This window comes from Lepus europaeus, chromosome 17 (assembly GCF_033115175.1).
Source record: "Lepus europaeus isolate LE1 chromosome 17, mLepTim1.pri, whole genome shotgun sequence".
Classification (NCBI taxonomy): domain Eukaryota; kingdom Metazoa; phylum Chordata; class Mammalia; order Lagomorpha; family Leporidae; genus Lepus; species Lepus europaeus.
This window is the reverse complement of record NC_084843.1, coordinates 44,686,677-44,708,075: the sequence shown is the minus strand read 5'-3', so window position 1 is coordinate 44,708,075 and position 21,399 is coordinate 44,686,677. Positions and strand designations below refer to the sequence as shown.

The 21,399-nt window shown below is 33.8% G+C and overlaps 1 protein-coding gene across 15 annotated transcripts in view; it reads left to right on the top strand.

Moving 5' to 3' along the window:
* Positions 1–21,399, top strand: part of PCDH15 (protocadherin related 15) — a 725,080-nt gene that overhangs the window by 693,710 nt on the left and 9,971 nt on the right. For 4 of the 15 annotated variants that reach the window (XM_062215104.1, XM_062215105.1, XM_062215100.1 and 1 more), the window contains 5 exons: positions 735–911; positions 9,251–9,469; positions 11,401–11,409; positions 12,426–12,578; positions 14,526–14,531. In XM_062215104.1, the coding sequence (XP_062071088.1) occupies positions 735–911; positions 9,251–9,469; positions 11,401–11,409; positions 12,426–12,578; positions 14,526–14,531 (564 nt within the window). Of the gene's footprint in view, positions 1–734; positions 912–9,250; positions 9,470–11,400; positions 11,410–12,425; positions 12,579–14,525; positions 14,532–16,080; positions 17,483–18,999; positions 19,066–20,869; positions 20,889–21,399 lie in introns of those variants that run through there. The other 11 variants (XM_062215099.1, XM_062215093.1, XM_062215094.1 and 8 more) reach the window with 7 other exon arrangements.

Genomic DNA, 21,399 nt, shown 5'->3' with positions numbered 1-21,399 from the left:
ATGGTAATAACATGTGCTTTTAATTAAATTCATTATAAAATTATGTAAAAAAACTTCCATATTAAATAGAAAAATATCTATTTTTAACATTATTTGTTGTTGTTGAATATGCCTTATACTATATAGATGTCATAATTTTAGTTGCCTACATTCACCCAAATAGCTTTTGAGAAATGTATGCAATATTTTCCTTAAACTTGTAAAACTACCATTGCAAAAATATTTCTACATTCTTTCATTGCCATAATGCTCAAAGGATATCTGTGCCCCTAGGAAAATGGTTGTCCTAGTCCTGCACCTTAGCATAAAGCTGTATGCCATATATCAGAGTCCAGTGGATGTGTAAATAATGACACCCACCATGTGAAGTCAAGACTTCTAAGACCCCATGACTCCTATAAAACGCAGATAGACAGCTTTATGTGTACAACATATTTGGCACTTCCCATGAGCCACTTAAAAGCTCAAATGGTATCATAAATTTTAAAAGTCTGGACTTAAATAGGACATAGTTGATGACCTCGTTCTATTTTATTCAGCTTCCAGCATCACTGGGAATTAAATGCTGGAAAAAATATAAAGAAGGATTTTTCCAGTGATTCATATTGAGTAAACATTAGCACAAACCAGACTGTCATATTTCACTTACTAAATGTCATTTCGAGTTAGGTGATATTTTTTTTTTTCCCAGAAACCCGTTGGAATGTCATGTTTGTACTATGTTTGACTTATAGAATTTTGGATCGCTACGTGCAGGAGCAAATTCCTGGTGCCAAGGTTGTGGTAGAGTCCATTGGTGCTCGACGGCATGGAGACGCATTTTCTCTAGAAGATTATACCAAGTGCGACTTGACTGTCTATGCAATCGACCCGCAAACCAATAGAGCGATTGACAGAAATGAGCTATTCAAGTAAGTCTATTTCCTTGTCAATAATAGCTTTGTAGTTACATTAGCACACATAGATAATCCTGACATAAGGCTATAAATATTTAAAGCATGAAACTCATCAAATCACTGTTGAAAGCCAAGTGTAAACAGAAAACTTGAGCCAATACCTAAAGGTTTTCATGTCCAAGGATGGGCTACAGTAACTTCAGAGATCTGTTCTAAAGTGAAGCAGAGACAGGGTCCTAAGTAAAACAAATGAGCCGGGAAAAGCTCTTTCTGATCACATCAAGCCAGTCTTCACTCTTGCTCCAAGGCTCTGCCTTATACTGGAGAGGAAAGTGCAGATTCTCAAAGTACCAAGTTTGCCTGCCATTCAGTAGCCTTGACTAGAGGGACAAATCCAGCTTTCTTCCCGGTCTCCTGATTTTTTTTTTTCCCCTCTATTTGAGTATGGAGAGCAGAGGGGGATAATCACTTCCACTGAAGTACATCCCCTATGTGATATTCTACCTTGGTGTGAATTTGAATATCTGAGTTTACAAATATGAACCAAATGCAGAATATTCAACAAAAATGCACTGTCTTTTCCCTTAGTTGATATTCTAGCACAGTAAGAGCAAAAAAAAAAAAAAAAAACCTATTAACAGTTTTTGCCATTCTCTGGTGACATCTAGTGTTTAACAGAATCTTGGAATAAAATTATATTTATATTGAAACATTTTTTAATTAAAAATGAATATAGAGGGTAATTCAAAAAGTTCATGGGAATGGAATTAAACTTCATGCTGGTGTATAAATTTGAAATCCCTGCATAATTTTTATCAAAATATGTATTTTCATGAACTTTTTGATATATCTTATTTATGGATACTTTATCCAAAATATATGTATATATTCTGAAGTTTATGTTTTTCTGCATAAACTTACAAACACACATTTATATCCACAGATTCATACTTTCATAATTCATTTTTCTTTGTTATACAGTATATAAACATACCTATTTGCAAATTTACCTATATATAAGGTAAATTTACATTTACATATAATCAAAATTTTTAAATTTTTTATGTATGGGTATAATTAATATTTTTCTGAAATCCAGAAATTCTGAGTTTAGCTCAAGTTTAAATGTTCATTGGTAAAATTCACTGCTCCTATTTTAATAACAATGTTATTAAGTTATTAAGTATAATATTAGTTATTAAGTGTAATATCACTTTATTTTTAATGTTTGTTACATGCAAGACAGTATATTAAATCATTGTTTATAAATGTAGATGGACAAAGTAATAGTTCTCTCTCAGGTTTCCAAAACACCACTCAAATGAAGTAAAATTTAGATCTACTAGGCTAACTTTTCTATATGAATTAAAAAGTTTTTGAGGGAGTGGAGTTTCAAAGGAATTCACATATTGTTTGTTAATTTCCATTATCAACCTTTTTAATCTTTATTTAAGTTCACTTGAGTTGTTTTCTTTATTCATTGCTTTTAGATTTAGTGTAATGATAGATTGTGATCATGAATTTTTCCCAATTAAGTATTCATTTTCTTAGGATGTTCACTGGGCTTTATCGAGTATGATGATGGTTATTACAATTTGTTTTTAATTTATTTATTTCAAAGTCAGAGTTACACAGAGAGAGGAGAGGCAGAGAGAGAGAGAGAGAGAGAGAGAGAGAGAGAGAGAGAGAGGTCTTCCATCCAATGGTTCACTCCCCAACTGGCCACAATGGCCAGAGCTGTGCCGATCCGAAACCAGGAGCCTCTTCCAGGTCACCCAAGGACTTGGGCCATCTTTTTCTGCTTTCCCAGGCCACAGCAGAGAGCTGGATCGGAAGTGGTGCAGCCGGGTCTTGAACCAGTGCCCAATGGGATGCCAGCGCTTCAGGCCAGGGAGCTAACCCACTGTGCCACAGTGCCAGTCCTGGTCATTGCAGTTATTTTAGGACTAAAACATTTGGAAACAAGTCCATTGGGTTTCTACTTACACTATGAGGCACAGGATACTTATCCTTGCTTCTAAACAAGATTAGATTAGATTTAACTTCAAACTTAGATTAAAATTCAATAGAATGGATATAGCAGACAGACAGGAATGAGGGAAAGAGAGAGAGAGAGAGAGAGAGAGAGAGAATGTATGTATATATATATATATATATATATATATATATATATATATATAAAATCTTCTGTACTGTAGAGAGCATAGAGTAGCCATGAAGTACTAACATTTTCTTTTAGCAGTGTTCACCTTGACCTAGCAGCTGGAAAACAATAGTATATTTTGAACTCTAGAATCGTTCCTGCAAATATTTTACAATATAATTGTAAAATTTTAAAATATAATTGTAAAATATTGTAGTCCAGATCTTATAATGTACAAGTAATATCTACTCTATACTTGAGAGTTATTGAAAATGTAGCAAACACTGAACAAAAATACTGGAATTTTAAGACTGTTGCCTAATGCATGGGACAATGGAAGTAGGACTGCTTTCTCAATTCCCCCTTATGCTAAAATGTAGGCTTCTGAGAATGTCTGAGTTCTCAGGTCAAAAGCTTTATAAATGAAAATCATAATTTCTCCAAAGAGTTCACTTTTATTTTTAAATGGTTTTTTAAAGAATAAATAGGAAATTTAAACCTAAAGAGGAAATAGAGAATATCATTTATTTGACATTCTTATTGGTATTTTATTTTTCTAATTTTTGCTTATTTCAATGGCTTAGATTTGCTTCAATAAATATATATTACTTTTCTCCTGCTTTTATCTCCCTGTGATTCTTTAAACATATTTAATCTGAATTTTACCTTCTTTTTGCTTTTGTTACTGTTTTGCTTTCTGAAATAATCTCAGTTACTATCCATTCAAGTATTTTTAAAAATAATTATTGAGATATAGTTCATGTATCATAGAATTCACCCGTTGAAAGTATATAATACAGGGATTATTAGTATAATCATGAAGCTGTGTAAGCAACAGTCAATTTTAGGACATTTTCAACATATAATAAATAAAAGCTGTAATCATTAGTAGTCATTTTCCATTTCTCTTCCCCACTCTTCTTATCCCCTCCCCTCTAACCCCAAGCAATTATTTATCTATGTTCTTTCATTATGCATTTGCCTAGTCTGGGTGGATTTTTAAAACAATCCTACCAATTTTATTTATTTATTTATTTATTTTATTTTTTTTTGACAGGCAGAGTGGACAGTGAGAGAGAGAGAGAGACAGAGAGAAAGGTCTTCCTTTTGCCATTGGTTCACCCTCCCTCCAATGGCCGCCACGGTAGGCGCGCTGCGGCCGGAGCACCGCGCTGATCAGATGGCAGGAGCCAGGTGCTTCTCCTGGTCTCCCATGGGGTGCAGGACCCAAGCACTTGGGCCATCCTCCACTGCACTCCGTGGCCACAGCAGAGAGCTGGCCTGGAAGAGGGGCAACCAGGACAGGATTGGTGCCCCGACCGGTACTAGAACCCGGTGTGCCGGCGCCGCAAGGCGGAGGATTAGCCTAGTGAGCCGCGGCGCCGGCCAATCCTACCAATTTATGTTGCAAAAATCTGTACCATTCAAAGCAATCTACAGATGTGATGCAAAATACCTACCAAAATACCAATGACATTCTTCACTGAAATAGAAAAAAGAATCCTATAATTCGTATGAAATCACAAAAAAAACCCAGAAGGTTAAAGCATTCATGAGCCTGATGATTCAAGAACTGATGTATCATATTACCTTAGTCCAAAATATATTGTAAAGCTATTGTAATTGAAACAAGATGAGATAGATGAGACTGGCATTATAACAGACATGAAAACCAATGGAGTAGAATAGAGCCACAAATACATGAACTTACACTCATGATTTTTATTTATTATTGCCAAGATTTCATGTTTCAGTATAGGATCATCTTTTTAATAAATTGTTCTGGGAAAACTAGACATTTTGAAAAATTTCTTCTCCCCCATTTTCTCTATTTCCTTTTTAAGATTAGAATTAAGAATCATTGTTTCTCACAGTGTGGGGATGTCATACTCTGATTTTGCCCCTCCCACAGTTGCTCCCTGTGTTTTAGTTTGGATAGAACATATAACTGTGAAAGTATTTGGATGGCCCTTATTTTTGAGTTTCCTGATTGATCTGTGTCAACCTATTGAAGAATTCATTGAAGACATTCTTTATCTTGAGACCTTTCATAAACAGAAATTTGTAGCATTTCCATTAGATTTTTTCTATAGGTTCCCCCACCCCACTGTACTGATTCTCTGTATTAGTTCAAGTATGTTTCCTACTTCCTACTGTAGTCTGTAATGTATTAGTCATACCTTTATCAAAGTCTCTGGCCAGTACCTCCATCTTGTTCTTATTTCATTATTTTATCACTTAAAAATAGGTATTTTTTTTTTATTTTTTAAACTTTTTGTGTATTATCTTATTGAATGCCAGAAATAGTATGGAATACAAACCAACAAAAAACAGTAAGGAATGAGGCTATTACTGTTTATTCTTTCAAGTGGACATGCTTTATCTTCTGTTGAGTGAATCTGGTCACTCTAGTTTTGCATTTCACTGTGGTAATCATTAACTGCAATATGCCATGGACTGTAAGTGCTTGTCACTTCATTCTCACAATGGGAATAGGGTTGTTAAAAGGCTTTCTCAGTCTTGATCAGTCCTCAGTCCACAGGAGTTAGTCTACAAACTCTTCTCTCCCACAGTGGTAGGCAAGTCTCAGCTTGTTGCTCAGTTCTATCCTAATGGTGGGATTGAAGTATGGGGTGAGGTTGGTGTGTCCTCCTCTTCTAACTTGTATGTTTAATTTTGGGGTGGTGCTTCCTCAGCTTTCCTTCCCCACCTCTACTGTTTTCTGACTTGTGGTGGCTGTTGGCTGTAAGACAGCTCCCTTCCCTCTACTTTGTACACAGTACAAAGGCCCTTGAGGACATCCTGCTCCTACCTCAGGTGCAATTAATATAGCTACATACTGGGAGTGAATCTGTGTACCTCACCCTTAGGTTTACAAAGATTTGCAAATAACAAGTAAGTAGAGTGCAGATCAGAATAAAGAGGAAAAAAAAAAACTTTTTATTGATACATCTATCCAGAGTCAACATCAGTCTCTTTTCTAGGATAAGCATGCATGGGCAAAAATGGGGTAATAAATACTGAAAAATAAAGGAAATAACAGATTTATGACTCAGAGATAGAACATATAACTCTGAAAGTATCTTTCTGTAGATATCATTGGAAAACCATTTAACATCTTCAGTAGAAACCAAGATAATATGGGTTAGTGAAATGGTGTGTTTTAAATGCCCTAAATCCTTCTGCTGTTTCTGGAAAACAGACTCCACTTTATCTTGTGAGAATTAACCTTCTCCAACATGTTGATGGTTTAATGAAGTGGCTCCCCTTAGTCCAATTAGAGTTTGATATTTCTCTGCTCACATCGATATGGGTTAGCACACATTCCAGAGAAGCCAATTAGATTCTCTCTTCAAGGATTACTATAGATGTTAGGTGATAATAGAATTCTTACTCCTGAAATAAGAAAAAGTATTAAAGATCCTTGAGGTCTTTTTTTTTACTTCACGGGGAAAAATCTAAAGTCACTTGAGCATCTGAATTAAATTGATAACAAGTATGTACATTAATAATTCATATTAAGGAAAAGAAAAAAAAGAAATTATACAAGAAATCAAAATTTGCTTATAGTATGATTGACATGAAACCTAAAAATTACAGATAGGTTTGCAGAAAAATTACAGTACTTATAATGGAAATAAAAATTGAAAATGTAATTAAAGAGTTCATTAAATTGTAGGCAAAAATCAATGCAAAGGTGGTTGTGTACTAATGAAAAGTATGTGAATATATTTAAAAATCCTTGAACCAGAAATAAAAATGACTTACTTATACAGGAACAAAAATAAATATACTCTGTGAATCTCAGGGACTAAAAAAATGATGGCACCAAATTCATAATGCTTTAGGAAAAAAAATTGCATGATTCAATCATTTTGGTCTCAATAAGTTGTTTTGAATATATAAAATGAAAAAAAAAAACACTGTATCAGGTCTAATCTGAAAGTGATCAAATTTTCTAATAAATAATTACTTATACTAACACTTTGAGATATAAGTCCAAACAGATATCTAAATAATGGGACTGTTTTAAAATCCAAAGTTTAATAAATCATCCATTAGGTGATTTGAACATGAAATACAGGAATTCAACAGCATTTTGATCTGCTAAGTGATTTCCACAAGTGAGGATTAAATTTTCCCTGGCAAATTAATGACCTTTCTAGTTCTGAAACTTTGCAGCTTTAATAATATATAACTTGTGATACAACATTCATTAGAAATTCTCTCATTTTACCTAATAAACAATTCAAACAAAATGTTAATATTCTACTCTGATACTTGTAACAATGTCTAACCTTTTGATATATATTTGTCAAGTCTGAAGCCAGTCCAAGAAAATTGCTATAAAGATTTGGTTCATAAAAGTATATTTGCCTATAAAGAATGCTAATTGTCTCATATTATAGAATTAAAATGTAATTTAAAAAGTTTGTAGTTGGGCCGGCGCTGCGGCTCACTAGGCTAATCCTCCGCCTGCGGCGCTGGCACTCTGGGTTCTAGTCCCAGTCAGGGTGCCGGTTCTGTCCCGGTTGCCCCTGTTCCAGTGCAGCTCTCTGCTGTGGCCCGGGAAGGCAGTGGAGGATGGCCCAAGTGCTTGGACCCGGCATCTGTGTGGGAGACCAGGAGGAAACACCTGGCTCCTGGCTTCGGATCTTCAGATGGGCCCAGCACACCGGCCATAGCGGCCATTTGCGGGGGTGAACCAACGGAAGGAAGACCTTTCTCTCTGCCTAATTCTGCCTATCAAATAAGTAAATAAATAAATAAATAATCTGTTTAAAAAGTTTGTAGCATTACAACTAAAATTGAATTATCTAAACCATTGAGTTTCCTAAATTGGAAAAACAAACTACCCACTGGAATTCATCTCTCACAAAAAGACATCTCTTTGTTTTTTCATATGGAAACTATGAACAGCTATTTAAAGTCAGTAAGATCAGTCTGAAAATTAAAATAAAGTGTTAAAAGGCATAAAAGAGACCACAAAGCATGCACAAAGACAATATCTGGTTATATTTTAGTAGTGAAATTAGGGACCATTTTTGCTTGTTTGTTCAAATTTTGTGTTTTCCACATATTTCAACATAAGCGTATTATTTTTACATTAAGAAATACATTTCAAAATAGTATTTGTACTTTGCGCTGCATGATCACAAGTATATAAAATATTTATTAAATCCAATAAATTAGACTTGAGTATATAAATACATGAACAGAGATTATGCTTGTCTTTGCATCATGGATCTAAGAGTAATTTAGCTTTACTTGGACTAATTCTTGTTTTCCAATTTTCAATAGTAAAGTATTTATCATTTATAAATGAAACCTTAACATTTTAAAAAGGAAAATAACTAATATTTGTTGTGGCTTTCTGTATTAGCAGTACAGTTGTTGACTTAATATGTAGGAATTATAAGATACTGTTAAAAACCTCTGAAGGAATTAAAAAATATTTGCTAATTATAGTATAATTTCCTAACCTGATAAGATAAAGTAACAATTATTCCTTGATTCTTCCTCCAATGCACTACTCACTGAATTTCATTACTTAGAGGAGGAAAGTATTGCAATAATTGTGGGATTTAACTTGTGATGCTAACTACAGTGACTACTTGTATTCTTTATTGTCTTTTCCTATAAAGAAAAAATAATATTGCGTTTACATTTTTCCCTTTTCACATTGTATTGATTTGAGGTTGATTGTTGATATATAAGTTAGTGTGATGGAAATCTCATGCAGACCAAGCCTGAAGACTTAGGTTGGTGTCTCAGATCTGTTTTCATAACTGAATAGTTTTCTGACTTGCAGTTAATAGTATTGTACTGTTCTCTGTTAACAGGATAAAATGCATGAATTTTAGAGTATGCTGTATAACTTATGGTATTATATTTTATTCTACCTGAATAATTTAATAATGTAAATATTATAACATTATATTAAGGTAAATGATATTAACAGTTCTTTTGGTGAAACCTGTAAGTATATCACGTTAGTGCCATTGCTGTTAGTATCCGTTCATATTTAGATACAGATTTGTAGTTACTCTTCTTTATTGTTCATACTATTATATATGATGTTATTATCCATAACAATGCTACTTCAATTTGTTTTTCAATGGAAAATATTAATAGAATATATAAAACAATTTTATTTTACAAAAGCTTTTTCTGCTGATCTCATTAATTTTACTATTTATCTAACAATAAGATTTTTGGATGGCAAACTGCTGGATATCAATAAAGATTTTCAGCCATTTTATGGGGAAGGAGGACGCATTCTGGAGATCCGGACTCCAGAGGCAGTGACCAGCATTAAAAAGCGAGGAGAAAGTCTAGGATACACAGAAGGGGCCTTACTGGCTCTGGCCTTCATCATCATCCTCTGCTGTATTCCTGCCATCCTGGTGGTCTTGGTCAGCTACCGACAGTAAGTATGCAAAGATGCTACACATGGATAATTCCTCAAGAAAGTATTGTTGAAAACCATCTCTGGCAACATAGCCCTGTAGTTGTGAAATGCTGGTGACACAGCTGTGATGGGATTGCTTTGTCCTTCTTGCATATCAATTCATCTTTCTCAAAGGGAAAACAATACAGACTTTGCATATATTTTTCACAGGTAGCACAACATTCCTGGGCTCTAAATATTTTCTCATGCTGAGCTTAGCTTGTAAGTCTTACTGTATTGCTCTTCTTGTGCAAAGAACCTCAGGAGAGTAGACAATAGATACATTAGAGAGAAAAGCAGTGGAATAATATAGGCTCAGTTCCACAGGAAGAACTATAACCTCACTGCACTGTCATGATAGGTGTTTATCCGTACTGTTAAATATAGGTCTGTGTATAGGATCACAGTGTCAGTAAATCATTGTAAAATCATAGCAGGCACCACGGGGTTTCCCTGGTAATTTCTTCTTCCTGCATAGCCTTCTCGAGGCCTGTACTGCAATGTCTGATGGCGTATGTTGGCTCTGATTGTCCTTAGATTCTCAGGTTCCTTCAACAAAATGCATGTATTTACAATATCTACCTGTCTATCATTTTAGTATGCATACTTTTAAAATTCACATAAATCCTGACTGTGAAAAAAAAGAAACTGAATAACAGATCAGAATCATAAATCATATAAATCATCTGATTAACCAATAAGACATAATGATACAATTGTTGTTCATCATGTACAATATCTACAGGTAGAGTACTAAAATATTTCTTAGAAATTCTTAAGCCTTCCTTTTTTTCTTAAGGATTTTTTTTAATTGAAAAGGGAAGGAAATTCCAACTGGAAGTCCTAAAATATGCTCTGCATGAACTACTGTAAAACTGTTTTCCAACACAAAAACTGTGACATTACAAACATAGCATTCGTTAATATATTCTTAACAAATCAATTTTATGCTATATCTAAAGACCATGACTAGACAATTCTGGACAAATGATTTTTGAATTATTAAGCTATCAACCCAATATTAATCTTCATGTGTGTGTGTGTGTGTTGTATTAATTCAAATTTTTCCCAGAGAGGCCTGTCACCAATGAAATCAGTATGAAAATTCCTGTATGCATCAATAATCAAAACTGAGTAATTCTAGATGCTATACTCAGAATTCTAAAACTTTAAAAAATTTAACATGTTTATTAATATTTTGAAGATGGATTATTTAAACTCTTATTTAGTTATCATTTCAGCATATTATGACTTTATTTTAGTTATTGCTTTGTAGAGATTAGCAAACACAATGGGTTTTTTCTTTGCTCACATATCAATAAAAATTCAAATATTAAACAATCTGAAATTTCTACCTTCATACCCTAGTTGTAAATATGATAAATGGATGGATATATGTCTATAGTATGGCATGTTGTTAAGATTTGCTATAAATGGAAAGCTAAGAAGCAAAAAAGAAAAAAATTGCCATGAATTTGTTATTCATGAGTGGCACCTTCCAATTCTAGTTTCAACTTCAAAGTCAGATCAATATAATCAGGGCTTGCTACATGTGTCCATTCCTTTAATTTTCTAAAATGGGAATAAACCAACAAGCCAGTGATAAAAGATTCGATCACCTTTAATATTCCATTACTCTATTAGAATCGATACCCACCTATCCATATAGTAACCTAATTTCTTTTTCCATTCTGAGATGAATGTTTTACAGCATGTATGGCTGTTAATAGTAAAGTGCTCCCCATTTTCCAAATTGAAAAATCAAGTTTCTCTACTATGCCATTAACGTTGGGATTATGAGTGTAATCAGTAAATAATTCATAATTTAAAATTAATCAGGTGTTAAAATAATGAGTACATTATTTCTAACATAACTTTGTTTTTTTCTTACTCATTGCTTTCCCAAACAGGTTTAAAGTGTAAGTATACTTACTAATAATTTGCACATGATTATTTTAAATACAAAATGAGAAACCCCAGATCATATAGATCAAGTGCCTACTTACTCAGGACCATATGTCATTTGTTTATTTTGTATTTGTAATGGTATTGCATATTTTAATTTGTTATAGAATAGAGATGATTTTAGGCAACCGTATTTAACTAGGGTAATTGTGGAAAATAGTTGGCTCTACTCTTTTCTTCCATTTGAGGTATTGGTCTTGACAGAACAGTCAGTGGTCAGGACATCCAAAAACAGCTGCCAAGCACTAACAAGAATCACAGGCATTCTGAGGAACTAAAAAAATACTTTCATAAAGCCAACCAACTTTCCCTTCAACATATGCACACACAAGCAGAATCTGGGAACTGTCAACTCTATGTACTGCAAATCATTTTTGAATAGAATAACTTTTCTTTACATCAATGAAGAATAAAGCAAAATAATTTATCTTCTATAGGCCTCATCTTAAGAATTCATCAAACCACCAGCTATGCATCACAATTTTTATTTTTAATTGTCATAAAATCGTATACATTTATAGCATCCCATGTGATGTTATATAATGTTCAAGTCAGAGTAAGCATATTTATCTTGTCAAACATTTCCCATTTCTTTGTGGTGAAAACATTCAAAATTCTTTCTTCTAGTTTTGGTAAAATACACAGTGTGTTATCATTGTCTACAGTCACCTTAACTACAATAGTAGAAAAGGAGACCTTAATTCTCCGACTAACTTTGTTTTACTTTCTCGTTATTATTATCATATAATTTAATTTTTAAAAATCTCTCCTATATTTGATCCCTTATTCAAGCAGTAAACATTTTAAATAACTGAGGGGGAAGTAGATGTAAACAATAGTCTGTGAAACTGCTCTGTTTTACCAGTCCAAATATTTGTGGTAACGGTACCTCATTATTAGAAGGCAGCCTATTGATAAGCATGTGACTTTCTAAAAATGAATTTGACAAGACAACCTTACTTTACCCAAGACGCCAAGCTGAGTGCACCAAGACAGCACGAATTCAATCTGCTCTACCCGCGGCTAAACCGGCAGCGCCCGCCCCCGCCCCAGTGGCAGCGCCCCCGCCGCCGCCCCCACCACCAGGCGCGCACCTCTATGAAGAACTTGGAGACAGCACAATGTAAGTAGACCTCTCAGGAACTCTGAGAAATAGATGGGTTTTAATGGATGCTAGGTTGTCGGTTGAATTTCAGCCTGTTCTGTTATTTATTTACTTTTACACATCAAATTACTTAGATGAGAACTTAGGAACAGTTAAGTGGAACAGTCAGAGTGAAAAAAAGACAAGAAAACTAACACAGACAAGTTGTCGTATTCAACTGGAGGAAACAATTTCTCTCAGCCTTCAAGGTTGTGCACACACACCAAGTATAAATCGATTCAGAAAACAAAGTGTTCACATAGGAAATGAGGAGATAAAGCAATCATAAAATACTAATTGCTGATTGGTATTAAAACCAAGGCCTATTTGGTAATTAAACCAAAATATTATTATTTAAAATTCTAAGACACTATTTTAGGGCATTATAGGTAAGTTAAAATCTGAGTGAAAATAAGGAATTCATGTACTAGATGCCCAATCACTTAGAACATAATTTCATCATATTACTCTTAGACTGTTATGATTGCTACACTATTTGCAATCTCAAGCAACTTTAAATGACATATTTTTGAAATAGACCATTAGCTTATTACTAAAATACTTCCCAGCTCAATTTGTAATGGTACTCCCTTCAATAATCTGATTCCTTTGGTGACCGTTTACTTTGTCAATATTTGTAAAACTCCATAGTAGCTACTTTAGGTCATCATGTGTTTAAAAAAAAAAGCAAGGATACTTTAAAACCTTGATGACAAAATTAAATGCAGATTTTTTTTTTTTGCAATTGGAATTTGGCACAGTAGGGAAAACAACGATAAATTTGTAGCATTTACTAGTAGGAATAAAGCAAGCCTCAAAAATCTTGGTGTTCATCTCTAAATGGGAAAAATATTGAATAGATACATTAATATGATTTCCACATTAACAGTGTTATAAAAGGTTTGGTTGAGAATAATATGAATACCGTCAAATCTTATGTAATGCTATTATTTTAATGCAAAAACAGATTTTAAAACAGCTTAATACATGACATTCTATTTTGAAAATAATAATACAGATACTTTATTCACTTAGAAAATTGATGGTCTCTTTTAAATTACTGGTGAATATAGGAATTGAGCCAATATGATTTGATACTCTTTTTATGTTGAGACTCTTCTCCATCAAATATTTAGAAACTAGGAAGCATTGTGTGCAAATTTCTGTGTTTATATATCTTCATTTTAATTTAACACCAGTAGGTATACTGTAACACTGTCTGGAATCCATATAGTTTGATACTGATAATTTTCAAATAACAGCCTATAAGGATTATAATTTTAGTAGATTTAGTTTAAGATCATACAATCATATGATTTTATTGAAACATTTTATGTTCTATACTTTGGATTATCTTTATGAATTTTTGACATACATAATTGACAATAATGTGTTTGATCCGTGATCATTCTCCAGTAACTTTTGATTAGAGTAAGATAAAAACAGCAAAGATAATTTTGAATCAAATTGCTACATAACAACTTCAAATACATTCAACAATTGCTCTGTAACAGCTATGATAGTTCTCATATATATCTTCTTCCAAAAATATAGGTTCTTTATAAATCAGTGTTCATGAACTAATTTTCCACAGTTAGAAGAAAGTCTCATTCAAGATTTCTCCTTCAGGACTGAAATAATCTAGGTTTGATAGAAGGGAATCCTACTCATGTAGAGTCAGTAGATCATTGGGTATAATTATATGTGATAAAAGCATGTACTTTTTATTTGGATATCTTATCTAAAACATGATATATCATTCTGATGGGTAAACACCAAGAATAGAAAATATATGCATTTCCTTTTTTGGATGTACTGTAAATATTTAAAGCAAATTCCTTTTAGTATTTTCATTATCTCATTAACTGTAGTTAAAACTTTTTTTTTCTATCACATGTTTTCTCTTTCTCACCTGTGGACACATAGGCATAAGTAAGTAAATGATATCATTCTAATACAAGGGCAGTAGAAACAAGATGCTCTAGAATAGATTCAGTGCTGTCTTACTGTAAATATAGTAACTGTCTTTCATTGTAGTCATTTGCTTTTAAAAAGCAAGTTTTATCTTCCATACCCAGTTTCATTTTGATGTCTTGCAGTGGCATGAGTTAAAAACAAGGATTTCCATTGGCAGTACTTGTGCCTACTTGAGAGGGGTTTCAAAATTCTCTGTATTTTCAAATTGTTGAAAATTCCATAAACAGAACTGTTCCCAGTGAAATTCAAGAACATATCTACAGGAAAAATAATGTCCATATCATGTCCAGTCCAGTGGTTTTTGACATATCAACATTAGGGAAGATAAAAGTGTTACCAGTCTATTTAATCCAGATTGTGTGCACACTCTGAAATATTTAGGTGAGACTGGTACTGCAGATTGACCTCTGAGAACCCTTTCTTAAAATCTGTATTTTTGCCAAAGGACACATTAACAACTTGAGCTTTACCTATCCTTTATTGCCTAGCATTGCCCTAATTTTTTTCAATGTGTCTACTCAGTTTTTATTTAAAGTATTCCTCTTTTATTTCATTCATTCTAGATGGGTAAATACTAAACAATAACTAAAATAGTCATTTGGTTATGATCTAAGACCAAAACGAAGTTGCAGACTATCCAATTCCACATGACACCCAATGTTTCTGTGATTAAGGTCCCAGTGTTATCATTAGGAGCCACTTAATTTATGCTCTGTGACTTACTCAAATTTATTTATGAGTCACAGCTACCTATGAGCCACGTCCATATGTGAGCAAATATTTTAGTGGCACCAATGCAGTGCTACTTCAATATAAATATTTTATTAAGGTAAGTCTTGACTACAAGTTGATCCCATATCATATGGATCCTTTTCTTTTTGGTATCATTTAAGTTCTAGGCTGGTCAAGCATAAACTTTAAGCAGAAGAAAATATTCTGTCAAGATTCTAGCATAAATTCAATCTCTCAATTGTGATTTTCATTCTGTTTACCTGAAAAATAGAATAGCTTTCTCTATTATCTCATGAATTTTCTGTTAGAAAAATGCTGTTAGCTGCAGAACAGAATTTTATTCAAATGAGAGATGATAGGTACTGATTCAGATACAGCCAAGGATCTTTTATCCACAACAGTAAGTTCTGACAAAGGACATGAAATCAAATGCTAAGATGCTGGTCTGCAATTTGGGGAACTGTGTTCTGGAACAGTGCACTGTTATGTGTGGACATGGATACTTTGCTGTATCAAACTAGCAGAAAAAAACACTCTAGAGATCGGTACTCATTATTAAATGTAAATTCCTCATGCTACTCCCACCTCTCAAGATTGTCCTGCCCTGTCTTTTGGACAACAGGGATTCTAAAATGATGTTTTGCTTCTGTAGATCAGTGCTGTTTGAGCTTTATGTTTGGAAGTAGTAATAACAACCATAAAAAACATCTTTCTCATGAAAACTATGTCACAACTTGTTTCCTTATATTTCATTATCTTCTTTTCTTTCAAGTCTTTTCCTTCTCTACCATTTTCAACAAAGCAGGGGAAATAACTCAGTCTCAGAAGACAGGAGACCTCACCAAGTTGTGATGCCCATTGCTTCCAATACTGTTGAGGCTCAAAGGACACCTCATATAGATGGATCGCTTGAGAACAGCCAGCAGGAGTCTACAAGGAAATTCTCATGTCTATCTCATGAAGACAGCTTAAGCACCCATAATTCTCTTTATAAGGAAAACATAGGTCAAAGACCAACAAATTCCAACTTTTCCATGAGAACAGAAGTGGTAAACCCATTTTTACCCAGAACCTGTGTCAAGAGTCAGTCTCTGAGGGGTCCTCGAGAAAAAATTAAGAGGATGTGGAAGCAGCCAGTCAGCTTACCTAGGAGACTGATGGGGAAGGTTCCAAAGAGACCAGAAACCATTGATCTAGTGCAGTGGCCAAACACAGCACAGAATGCTGAAAATAAAAGCACTGGAACTTATCCAAACCGAAGAAGTAGCAGTAGTTCATCTCTTACAACTGAATACGCAGATCTGACCGAGAAAGAAGAAATACGGGATGGTGAGACACTGATTCCAAGAGAAACACAACAGTTGAAATCTGTATCTTCAACCTCTTCATTTTCCTCTCTTTGGCCTCACTTCTCATTCTCCACTTTGCCAACTGTTTCGAGAACGGTGGAATTCAAAACAGAACCTACTGTTACTGCTTCTCCTGATGACTGTTCCTTGGAACTTTCTCCTCTAAGGACTAGCACTTTAAAGGCTCCAGTGTATGGGAAGGAGACACCCACTTGTATGGTAGCTGTTGAAACTAAAAGGCGTGATTTCGAAAATCCTTCCCACTCACCATATGTTTCCTCTTGTGCCCACCTCTCTCTTCCTCCTCTTCCTCCACTTGTCCTTACTCGTTTTCCTCTTCCTCCTTCTATCCCTCCCCCTCTCCCTCCACTTCTCCCCCTTTCTGTTCCTTCATCTACGCCCCCTTCTTCTCCTCCACTACCGCCGCCTCTTCCATGCCCACCTCCTTCTGCAGTTTCAGGACTGTCCACAGAGTGCGTTTGCATACCACCTGATGAATGTACTACCAGTATGACACCTGCCAAGGAAAGTAAATTCTCTGTGACACAGCTACAAACACCAACAGTGGGTAATACAGACCCTCAGAAAGAACCAAAAGGCATCCTCAAACATATTAAAAACTTAGCAGAACTTGAAAAATCAGTAGCTAACATGTACAGTCAAATAGAAAAAAACTATCCTCCCACAAACGTTTCAAAACTTCAAACGATTTGCCCTTCAGAGATAACACATATGGAAAACACCCGTGAACAAAACCAGGAAAATTTGAATGATGTTGTTGAGGGAATTGAAAAACAATCTCACAGTCAATCTACTTCACTATAATGTCATTTTTAAATTTTTACCTGGGCAAGTCTTTTGCTGATCGTAATCTTCAAGTTGAATGTCCCACTGGAACGTCAAAGGAGATTCCGTTATCCCAAACTCAGTGCAATACTATTTTTTCACATTTTTAATTAAAAAAATTATTAACCTCATCACTACTAACTCATAATGTACTTAATTTTCCTACCCACAAATTAGCATTATTAGTCCTCCATTTATTTTAAAAGTAAGTAATTTCAATCTCTTTTTACTGGGAGTATAATGGGCATGAATGTCAGATATACAACTTAAACCAAAGGCTTGATTATCATGTCGATGCAGTGACTTTTCCAGTTTTTAATTACGTTTAACTTTTGAGCATAGTTTTACATGACTGTTCTAGAAAATAGGCTAAAAGTGATACCATAGCTTCTTTTGTTTCTTTGAATCCTATGTATTTGGTTGGAAACAAGCCTACCAAATAAAATGCTATGTACCTAGAACTGTAGGAGAAAACAGATGTAAGGTATTTCAAGCTAAATTCCAGGTGCTATGAGATGTAGTAATATGTCATTATAAGAACATCCATTTTCCTGGCTTGCTTTTATCTTACTAGTATTCTTATAGATTTGCTAACTCTTTTAATTTCTCAATTGCTGTCTTATTCTATTTATTTCTCATGTGCTTTCACTTCCCTTGTTTATAATGAAAATAAATCTCGAGTTCCTGACTTTTGTAAGACATTTCATTGTTCCCACAAATGCTTAAAGTGCTAATTGATTTCACTTTTTCACACTATTACATCATCTCCCTAATTATAGCTTTGTCGTAAGAGTTTACTTCAAAGTATTTTACTGATATCCAGTTTCAACAATGAAATATAAAAGATCTAAGTAGCAAATCAGAAAGATTGCATATAGTAAACTCTCACCAGTTTTATATAGGCCTGTGCTTCTTGTTTTATGCAAAGATGGAAATTTATATTGTGAGAAGATACTTTGCAGCGATAGTAGTTTTTCTAGTACCTCAGAGCTTAATTTACAGAATTCTGAACAGTACCAGCTAAGTATTATCTTCCTACCTTCTTAATGAAAGTTACTTATTCTCAGCTTGATTTACAAACTAGTGCAATTTGTGATCATCAAGTAATTATTTATTGGAAATGCTTATTTTTATAATGTTTTGCACTGAAGTTTTAATATTTCAGAAGATAAAAGTCTTCATAGAGAAAGGTCCAATTGTAAAATACAGGCAAAACGTCATGTATGATAATGACCATTGTAGTATGTATATTAAAATAAGTTGAGAGCCCCACAATGCAGCATTTCAAAGGTTTTGTTCACTCCATATATCATGTGACATTTCAAGGATATGATCTTGCCTCCCTAGTTAATAAGGTCAGTTAAAAAATCATCTGTAAGACCTAGTTATTTTCATTAGCTCATCTGCTTCAGATTCTTTTCATCCAAATCAAGAGTAATTTCTTTCTTGGGGTTCTTGAACATGATTTTTTTCTCTCTTTCACTGAAAAACTTCAGTTGGAGTTTTTGTTGGCAGCTGGTCATATGCATGAGAACTTGTGCTATTTGGCGGACTCTGACAAGGTATTATTCACAATTGTGTGAAACTGTAATGTGAGTTTGTGTTTCTTTAAGCTAGTTTCTATCAAGTTCTTGAAGTCTAAAACCTAGAAATTTCATTATAAGTGGATTTTAACTAATGACCAAAGAAATATTTTCTGAAAACTAAATGACATTCTTGTGTAGGTACCTATAGCCTTACTAAATGTTACACTATCCTTCTGTTAAAATATTTTAAAATATTTGCATAAAGATTTTATCAGTATTTTCTGACTTTCACATAAAATATTTGTGCCCATTTATATTTAATCCATCTTATATGGATATTTTATGTTCGAATTATCTGAACATCATTGTAAAGCTACTCTATACAACTATAAACATCATGGCATAGCAACCTGCCTCTATTAAAAGAATACATTTTTTTTCTGTGGATTTACTAAGATAAAATGAAAATCGATTAGATATCTTAAAATACATAGCCAGGACTACATATATTTATCATTGTTAAAAGTAAATTATACTACATACAAGTGGTGTAAATTGCCTAATTAATACACCTTGGATATACACTACATGGAGAGGCACATCCCTGAGCTAATGTTATGTAACTGGTTGTATAAGTATCATGGAGCAGAAATCAAAATCTGAAAGCACACAGATAGTTATAAATATTGATTTTAAATGTGTTCTCACTGGGATATTTTACATGATATATGTGACTCAGTGGTAATTATTAAATTGTAAATATGAGCTTCCTCTAATTATTGTTAAGAGATAGAAATTGAGCGAAAATTGAAAATGTATAACTTTCTAAAGGTTGTAAAAGGATTGCCATTCCCATAAATATTAGCAGAAACATGTAAGTACACTGCAAAATTCTCTACAGCACCATTTCAAATAATTATCGATGGCACTGAGGAAGAGTTGTATTAACTTTACAATTTCACTGAGAAATGCATTAACCACATAAGATACTTTCGGATAAACAGACTTATCCTTGGATTAAAATAAAAAGCTGCAGAGATTATTTTGTTGAGCTTTAGAAAACTGTATCTCTTTGTAGTTAATCTTCATTGCATTTGTATATTAATTCCATGTGGCATGGTCACCAGTTTAATACTTTAGGTTAACTATTCAATAAGTAGTAAATTTAAGACTATCATGGTTAGTGGTATTCAACACTGACTATTCTATTCTTGCTTTTCTGTCTCAAGTGTAGTCAAATATTTTGCCAAGTTGTCATCTATGAGCTTTATAAATCTTTGTAATATTGAATTTTTTGCTGTCATACCTCTAAAAACACTTTCTTTTCAAATAATATAATTGACCTCTGAAGGATAGTCAATATTTTATATTCCTTGTGTACTGAATCAAATTGACATAAGCAGAAAAACATAATAATTTGGAAGAATATACTCCAGATATGAGGATGATTTTTCATCCTGTGTCTGTCACATCTTCCATGTAAGAAACATCTTTTTAATGAATGTCTTACATGTAAGAAGACTGTGTATGATAAATATTATCTTAATCATATTAGAGTCTAAGTTTATTGTTACATGCTATTGAGATAAAACAGCTATCTTAAATATTTTCCTGTTCCTATAGAACGAAGGTCTGAGATAATTGCTTTTAGTAATTGAGGCATGAAATTCTGAGCCTTCTGTCATTACAGTGCTACAAAATAGACTTCCACATAAGACAGGTTTTAGTAAAAATTATCTTCTCATTATTGCTTACATTCTTCGTAAAAGCCCTTCTCTCTAATTTGGTCTAATCCCAACCCAAGATGTTTAATACTGATTTCTTTATTTCTGCCTTACAGGAGAGGTTATGCATCAGAGGTAAGGGCTTTATGGTGTTATATGAACTTAACAGGAAACTCTTTGTGAAATAGGCAGGACTAAGGTCTGACCTTACCAAGCTAGGTTATTTACCTTTATTTCAACAGACACAGGTATGCTTTGCAATCTATTTTCTTTTATATGTATGTTATGTCTTTGTTTTGTTTTCCTTTTAAAGATTTATTTATTTATTTGAAAGGCAGTGCAAAGGAGAGAGCAAGGAGCAGACAGAAGAGATCTTCCATCCACTAGTTCACTCCCCAAATTGCGCCAATGCCAGATCTAAGCCAGGTGCTAGGAACCCCATCCTGGCCTCTCACATGGGTAGCAAAACACCAGTTACTTGGACCATATTTACTGCTTTCCCAGGAACATTAGCAGTAAGCTGGGTCGGAAGTGGAGTAGCTGGAACTCCAACTGGCACTCTATTATGGGAAGTTTGTGTTGTACACTAAGGCTTAACCCCTTGTGCCAAAACACTGGCCCATGTTTTGAGTTTTTAAGTATGTCA